Raw genomic sequence first — 9,103 nt, 5'->3', positions numbered from 1 at the left:
TCATGATGGGAATTGTAGTACATCAAAATCCGTTATGTTTTGAGTATTAAAGACATTTTTATTTTCTTACATCAAACATTTTTGGCATACATAACTTTCTATATATGACATATATATTGATATATTAGTAATGATATTTCTTCTACAGCTTTCCGTACCTGGACTAAATAAATATGGTAAGAACTTTTTTAATGTTATTTGGGCTGTTCCTGTTCTTTTTATAATCTTCAAATGTATCTTTAGTCCCTTATTTTATATTTACTAGACTTGAAAACTCTGAAAACATGGTAACATATATGAACACAACATGATCTAAATGGTTCACATATTTATATTCAACTTTTATAAATCCTTATAAATTGGCTGAGTAATTGTCATTAGTACATAGTACTAACTAAACTAACCTGCTAACTAACTAAATAACTAACTAACTAACTAACTAACTAACCTGCTAACTAACTAACTAACTAACTATGTAAAGATAACAGCATATTTGTAGTGATTTATATATAAGACATGAAAAGGCAGCCAAACATTTTCAGAAAATATGTGTATCGGAGTACATTAAGTAGTAACTAACTACATCCAATGTGATTTATGGTGGAACGTGGTGGAAGGCTTTGCCCTAAAGCGTCTTTACATAAATTGCTGGAAACAGCCAAATAATTATTGGTTAGCCTTCAGTGGTTTCTGTAATCATCTATATACTTCTCATTTACTTCAACAGAAAATACATTTTGCGGTCCGGGCTCATTAAAATGAATGTGTGCACGGTCCTTGATTTGCGAGCAGCCTGAGGATGACACTCCGCGGCCATCCGAGCCGTAAATCACGGGCCGTGCACACTACTATGGTTGTGTGCATGAGGCCTTAGTAGGAGTTACATAACACCATCACTGTGATGTCATCAACATCTAAAGACTTTCTTATAATTGATCGATATTTAAATATCTGAAACTGAGATATGAAAATTGCCCTATTCTGGGTAAACTATATATCAAATAGATGTGATATAAATTTCCTAATAATATAGGATGTATAATTAAATTCTTACATTGAATGGTAGAATTACAGATAATAGTAGAATGACAACTACCAGTAGTATTAAGATATACTTAATACTATATAAATATATATATATATATATATATATATATATATATATATATATATATATATATATATATATATATTGTGAATGGATGAAGATAAATGTATGATACCAGATTACCACATTATATTCATTCTTATATTTACAATATTTACAGAAATTAAGAATAAGGAGGAGGATCCAGGAACCTTTGACAGAATAATTGAAGCCAATAAAGGTAACAGCATATTGATAATCACGCTCGCTGTCATTAAGTCCCACACAAACGTTACCAAAGTGTTGGGATTGTGAATAGACATCGCGTCCTGGCTGGAGGCGATGTCTATTCACTCTCAAGACACTTCAGTAAAGTTAATGTGTGAGTAAGTGACAGCACATTGTGAACAACGCAGGATCACTATGTGCTGAGTACATGAATGGAGAGAAGTGTATGACGCTGATTGGTCAGCATCATACAATTCTCTTTACAACGCCCACTTGGTCAAAAGCTAAAAAACGCCCAGTTGGGCATTAGGAAAGTCATTAGCATAAATCTATAATAGGTCATAACTTAGTCAAAATTGGTAGTTTTTCTAAATAAAAAACACTGCTGTAATCTACATTACAGCGCCGATCACATTATGTAGAAGATAGGGCACTTATAATGTGGTGACAGAGGCTCTTTAAGATGACAAAACTTATATAGATTTTAGAATAATCTCACAAAGTGTTCAAGCACTTTCAACCATCATCATATCTTATACTAACCCCAACAATATGGTGATACATTACTGGACCTTACTCAGAACACATTCAGGAAACATCTGTGTATAGAGTGGTCTATAAACCTCAAACACATAGTGGAATAGGGCATAAAGCAGTATTATACAAAGTAGTTTCCTTCAAAATCATCCCTCAAGTTAAAGTCCAACCATTTATTAATCTCTCTCTATGTTGTCCATAAGACTTGATCTCATCATACTGTAGATTAAATGTTATATATATATATATACAATTATTGGTCTTGTAAAGCATAAATATAGCATTTCAAATTTCACTGTTTTCTTCATTTAGAAATTACCATGGCCGTAAAAGAAGGAGACATATTAATACGAACAGGACGCAGCGCTATAAACTGTAAAGGATGCCTGTGGCCCAAATCATCAGATGGCACTGTCATTGTGCCCTACACTCTTTCCTCTAATTATAGTGAGTGTTTTATTATTTATACCTAAGGTGGCCATTATAACTGTCCTACAATACATTCATTATCTGTTCTTTTATCCTCAGGTGATTGGCACCGCAACTTGTTTAAGACTTCCATGGAGGAATTTGAAGCACTTACCTGTGTGAAGTTTGTGCCCCGGACAGCAGAGAATGACTTTCTCAACATTTCGTCTTCAGGCGGGTAGGTTCTACTATTTAAGCTCTGAGATTCTTGGGATAAAACTTTACAGTAGTTCATGCAGAATATTATAAGATATCATTATAATTTATAGGTCTGAAATCAAGTGAAGCAATGGGAATTATATCTCTTCTACTAACTTATTTGGGGAATTCCTATTTGTATGAGCCTTGGTAGTCAACAATCCCCTAATGAAGTCTTATTATTTGACTATATCGATTTTCAGTACTGAACATTCTGATCATAAGAGCTTAAAAAGGTTGTCTGGTTTATAAAACCGATTTTCAGAAACTCTTTTAGGGAATTCTGAGTTGATAAAGTGGGATCTCCCCTTCAGGATCTTTATTTATTAGCGAGAACACAGAGCAGTTAGAGTTTGTCTTATGTCAGTAGAATAAAGACATCCATGGCAGTCTGTATTGGCCTTCTGTCTATGGACTTGTAGTCAAGACAACTTTTTGTTCATATACTGGTGTTATGGAATTTGAATATCATGTCAAAGGATTTTCTACTCTATACCCCTCTTTATGATCAGGAGCAAAACTCATACAAAGATCAACTCCGACTCTGACAGACCCAATGTGACTATGTATTAGTGATAACCTATGTGTCTTCTTTAATTCTACTGGTTATATTTCCTTGTTTTTAGATTAATTTCATCGCTCTCTAATTTATAATAAAATGTTAATTCCTATATATTTTCAGGTGTACAGGATATATCGGACGAGTAGGTGGTAGTCAGTATGTTGGATTAGGTATAAATGGTTGCATGTTTAGAGGAATAATACAACATGAGCTCGACCACGCCCTGGGCTTCTACCATGAACATACGAGGAGTGACCGGGATGACTATGTCACCATCATGTTTGAGAATATTTTACCAAGTAATGGCCTCATCATAAATATATAATTAATTCATCTCATGATACTTTTATATTGTTCTTATTACAACAATGAGACTAACAATAGAGATTTCTTGTCTTAAAGATGACACTTCAAACTTTGACATTCAAAAGACTAATAATCTTGGTCTGGCGTATGACTATGGATCAGTGATGCATTATAACAAGTAAGTTCATTGTTTACTGTAAACTGTAATAATAGAATATTATATAAAGTCAAAAATCATTCTAAAATTCTGAAATATTCAGTTCTATGATGTATCTTTCTGTCACAATCTCATGTTTCGTGCTTTCTCATTTGTCTCCTGTATCTGACAGGTACACATTCACTATCAATCCAGGAAAGCCCACCATTGTGCCCAAGCCGGACCCAAACGTCCCAATCGGACAAAGAGATGGACTGAGTGTTCTAGATGTCGCTAAAATTAACCGTCTGTATCAATGCAGTAAGTTCCTGCAGGTCTAGTATCTTTAGAAAGATGTATCCAAGATCTGTCACCTTTATACCATAGAACCATAATGGACCAATAAATACATTTTTCATACATATGAACAGTCATTAATTTATTTTATTTTTATTTTTATAGATGTTTGTGCTAATTTGCTTAATAACAATGCTGGAAATCTGACCTCAGACAATTACCCATCAGCCTACCCAAATAATGCCAACTGTGTCTGGCTGATAAGAACACCATCGAATCAGGTAGCTAAATGAAGAATCAGAACTATATACATGGAGCCAAAGTTGTAGCTTTTTTTTTTACCTGAATCCAGAATGGAATAACCCTTGGACTTTATATATACTGTATTGTGCAAAATGTGTTAGGCAGTTGTGGAACAAAGCTGAAAAGTAAGAATGTTTTCAAGAATAGAAGTGTTAATATTTTTTTTTTATTAATTAACAAAACACAAAGACAATAAACAGAAGAGAAATCTATATCAAATCAATATTTGGTTTGACCAAACTTTGCCTTCAAAACAGCATCAATTCTTCTAGGTACACTTGCACACAAGTCATGGATCTTGTAGGATTATAGTCAGGTTTATGAATAACCAATTATACAAAACAGGTGCTAACCATCATCATTTTCATATGTAGGTGGAAACATATTCATTATTTGTATAATACTGTGTAAGAGGCTTAAAACTGGATAAGGAACAGCCAAACTCTGCTACAAATGTGAGGTTGTGGAAGATAGTTTCATGTCAGAGGTCCACCATGGCAAAACTGAGCACAGCAATAAGAGGTAGTTTTATTGCATCAGCAAGGTCTCTCCCAGACAAAGATTTCAAAGCAGACTGGGGTTTCAAGATATGCTGTTCAAACTGCTTTGTAGAAGCAGAAACAAATGGGCAGTGGTTGGCCAAGGAAATTTAGTGCAGCAGATCAAAGACACATCAAGCTGTCCAGCACTGCCATTAACTTGATACTGTCAGAAACCAGTAGGACGTAGGTACAGCCACCTACAGCTCGAAGAAGTCTGGCCAGAAGTGGTCTTCATGGAAGAATTGCGGCCAAAAAGCCATATCTTCGATGTGCTTTGGACTGATGAGTCAAAATTTTAAGTATTTGGCAGTAACAGAAGGCAGTTTGTTTGCTGAAGAGGTTAAGAGTGGTACAATAATGAGTGTCTGCCAGTAACAGTGAAGCATTGTGAAGTTTTCCTGCAAGTTTGGGGCTGCATTTCAGCAAATGGAGTTGGGATTTGGTAAGGATTAATAGTGTCCTCAATTCTCAGAAATACAGGCAGATACTTATCCATCATGGAATATTATCAGGGAGTCATCTGATTGACTCCAAATGTATTCTGCAGCAGGACAAGAACCCCAAACATACAGTCAATGTCATTAAGAATTATCTTCAGCATAAAGAAGAACTAGGAGCCCTGGAAGTGATGATATGGCCCCACACAGACCTGATCTCAACATCATCGAGTCTGTCTAGGATTAGATGAAAAGACAGAAGGATTTGAGGAAGCCTACATCCACAGAAAATCTGTGGTTAGTTCTCCAAGAGGTTTGGAACAACATCCTTGCCAAATTCCATCAAAAACTGTGTGCAAGTGTACCTAGAAGAATTGCAGCTGTTTTGAAGGCAAAGGGTGGTCACACAACATATTAATTTGATTAATATTTCTCTTCTGTTCATATTTTGTTAATCACCCTAGTGAAATTATTTATAATCTAATCGTCCCTTATGTAATGGATTTAAACCATCCTTTATGATTTTTCTTGTTTTTGAGGTTGATGTTCAGCACTTAAGGCCCTCTTACTCGGCCCGACCTGGGCAGTGTAAACGAGTGCCGATCAATGAGACAGCTTGTTGATCGGTGCTCATTTTCTCCTTTTATAAGGGCAATTATCAGCAATAAACGTTCTATGAATGAGCGTTTGCCCGATAATTGACTAGTGTAAAATGGCCTTTACTCTTCCAATATTTCTCTTGTTCATGGTTCTCAAGATATACCAGAGATAAGTTCATTGTCACACATGTATACTAGAGTTAAGTCGCTCTAGGTGTCTCAATTATTTTCACTTTTCTTTTTTTACTACTGTCGTCGGTGGTTCATTCAGCTAATTTGACATCTAATATTTATTTATTTCTTTTATTTTTAGGTTGCACTGAAATTTGTGGCATTTGATGTCGAGTCATCTCCTAATTGTATATCTGACTATATAAAGATTTATGATGGTCCCACTAAGACATATCCTCTGTTGTTGGACAGAACTTGTGGATCAGGACTGATCCCTCCAATTATTGCGTCAACTAGCCAGTTACTGGTGGAGTTTTCCAGTGATGGCAGTGTTACCGGGGCTGGCTTCAGTGCTTCATACAGCTCAGGTACAGTATTAGATCCTAATTCTTGTATTATAACTCAATACATTGTCATTGTAGTTCAGTTCCACTACCTAAAACAGTTTTCCTGGAATTTATATTGGTGGACTCTTCTTAGGAGAGTCCAATCATTTGTGATCAGTGGGAGTCTGACCTCCAGGACCTCCAATGATCAGCAGAACATAATGGAAGAAGAAAAGTGGACAGGACTTTACATTTCCATCAGGCATGACACATTGGTCAACATTTGACAACACTAAGTGTTAAAAACAAGGCTTGGTCAGACCCGTCATTGCTATATATGAATGGTAGATTCACCTTGTTGATGAATATGGCACATTCTGCAGACTGGCACACCATTCATACATTGCACAATTATGAACAAATCTTCCCCATTGTTTATACATTTTTTATATTAATTTACTGCTTTAAAACATATTCTCACCAGTACGATGTGGAGGAACATTCTTTACACCGGACAGAAACATTACATCCCCCGGTTATCCCAATGCCTATCCTCCAAACCTGAACTGTGTCTACACAATCACAGCTCCTGTGGGAAACAGGGTAAGAAGATTGTCTAATGAATCTATCTGTCTATCTATCTATCTATCTATCTATCTTTCAATCTTTCAATCTTTCAATCTATCTATCTATCTATCTATCTATCTATCTATCTATCTAAGCAAATGTTATTTATAATAGCCATAATAATATAAAGTGCTGAATGAGAAATCAATGCATGAATTATCGACATGAATTTTCACAACCATTCACAATTTACTATCATGTATGGCTTATTGATAATGTATATATTATAAAATATACCGATATTCTCTATTACAGTTGTGTTACCTTGGATAATTACAATGTTTGCTTCTGATCTTTACAGGTTTCCCTGACTGTTAATGATTTCCAGACGGAAAATGGCTATTTCTGCTTCTCTGATTCATTAAAGATAATGGATGGGTCCAGAGAAAAGGGTCCATTCTGTGGTAACTACATGATCCCTACCATCACCTCTACTGGGACCACCCTGGTGCTGACATTTGTTAGTGATGTCACCGTTCAGATGAGAGGGTTCCAGGCGTCATATATATTCAGTGAGTATTACAGTCTCCTCTATATATCTTCTTCACATACATAGCACATATACTATTTATCTCCCAAGTGAAGCAGACATACAACTATTAATGAAGAATTAATTCCACTGCCACAGTCAACCTGTATCCTCCAGTAAAGACCTTGACACGGGTCACATAGGCAGAGGCCGACATGGCACAATCTTTACACAGAAGGAACACGAGTCAGACAAGTAGAAGCTTTTATGACAACTTATTCTTCTAGAAAACACAAGTTACCAATGATTGTTATTATAAATCTATAGACCTTTAAGGGTTTTGATTATAGAGTTTTATTACAGGTCAATTATACATCACATCATTCACAGTGATAATTACAGCTGAGGTGTACAAAATTTGGATCCAGGCCTTAACTTTTATGTAGACATGACCTCATATTAACAACCATCTCTGCATTGTCATCAATGAGAGTAATGGAAACCTCTAAATTCTCTCAGTCGAGTGATCAATAATTAATTGAAATCTAAACATTAAAAACTAAGATTTCAGAAACTGAATGTACAATTTTTTCATGAAATCTTTAGATATGTATTTGTACAATTAAATAAAGGGGTAGTCCACATTGGACAATCCTTTTTTGTTAGGAGTGTATCCTGTTGATAGGAAAATCACAGGTATCCCTTTGTTAGACCCTCTTTATGAAGGAGATTAGCAAGTGTTCAACTACCCTACAGCACCACCGCAGGGGATATGGAGCATTACACATTGAGGATCATTATGCTGTCCATGTCATATATAGAAGTGCTAGGTCCTCCAGGCTGAGAGACACTATAAAGCTGTCCATATACTTATAATAGGTTGTTCTTCTGACTATTCCTCCTGACTCCTACATACACATGCTTGGCTCAACTATTGATAATAACAAGGAATAAAATGTAGAGAATTGTACAGATTTAGTTTTCTAATGAATCTTTATTTCTTTTCTCTACAGTATGACTGGAGATCACTACACACCGGAATATAATACAATTCTAACAATTCATTCTGGAAATGACTTATCATTACTGAAGATAAATTCTCTTATTGTTCTTGACTTTCTTTTACTTTAGTAAATTGTAGTTGTGATTAGGAAATTATTTCACAAGACTCCATTTCTCCTATATACTTGCTTTGTTTGGGAAATAAAGTTTTTATTGCATCATCAATAATAATATGTTCCAGTTTCAATTATTTTGAATGCATGAATATGTATGTGATAATATAAAGGTGTATGACATTGTCTGCCATGTCTGAAGAATTTCTAATAATATGTATTGATAGATAGGTAGATAGATAGATAGATAGATAGATAGATAGATAGATAGATAGATAGATAGATAGATAGATAGATAGATAGGATAGATAGATAGATGGATGGATGGATGGACGGACAGACAGACAGGCTTTCTCTTACACACTGGCAGTACCTGTTGTATCTCCATATATTATCTTATATTGTAATAATTAGGACTTGTTTTTAATATATTTTACATTACCTTAGAGAGTAAAGGGGTTTTTGAACTTCTAATATTTGTTTGTACTTTATTAAATTGTTTTTACAGTCCCCACGGGTTCTTGAACAAGCGATCATTTGAGTGCTGGTACAATACAATGCAATACCTATGTATGGAGTGGACTTAACCCGTGACTCTACTTCAAACACCCCCTTCCCGGTTTTGGAAGAAAGCAACATTCAAAGGCTGAAAACGTATCCTCTTCAAGTTCTGCCCACGGAGCTAAAAGATTTGT

The 9,103-nt window shown here is 35.2% G+C and overlaps 1 protein-coding gene across 1 annotated transcript; it reads left to right on the top strand.

The window, feature by feature from the left end:
* Window positions 1–2,172: 2,172 nt before the first annotated feature.
* LOC142664392 (embryonic protein UVS.2-like) lies at window positions 2,173–7,380 on the top strand. Its single transcript, XM_075843462.1, has 9 exons — window positions 2,173–2,299; window positions 2,381–2,498; window positions 3,201–3,379; window positions 3,483–3,564; window positions 3,716–3,843; window positions 3,985–4,100; window positions 6,014–6,239; window positions 6,682–6,800; window positions 7,126–7,380. The coding sequence occupies exons 1-9, from the start codon at window positions 2,173–2,175 to the stop codon at window positions 7,378–7,380; spliced, it is 1,350 nt and encodes a 449-aa protein (XP_075699577.1).
* The last annotated feature ends 1,723 nt before the right edge of the window (window positions 7,381–9,103 follow it).

This window comes from Rhinoderma darwinii, chromosome 12 (genome assembly GCF_050947455.1).
Source record: "Rhinoderma darwinii isolate aRhiDar2 chromosome 12, aRhiDar2.hap1, whole genome shotgun sequence".
NCBI classification, from domain to species: Eukaryota; Metazoa; Chordata; class Amphibia; order Anura; family Rhinodermatidae; genus Rhinoderma; species Rhinoderma darwinii.
This window is presented reverse-complemented; position numbering and strand designations above follow the sequence as displayed.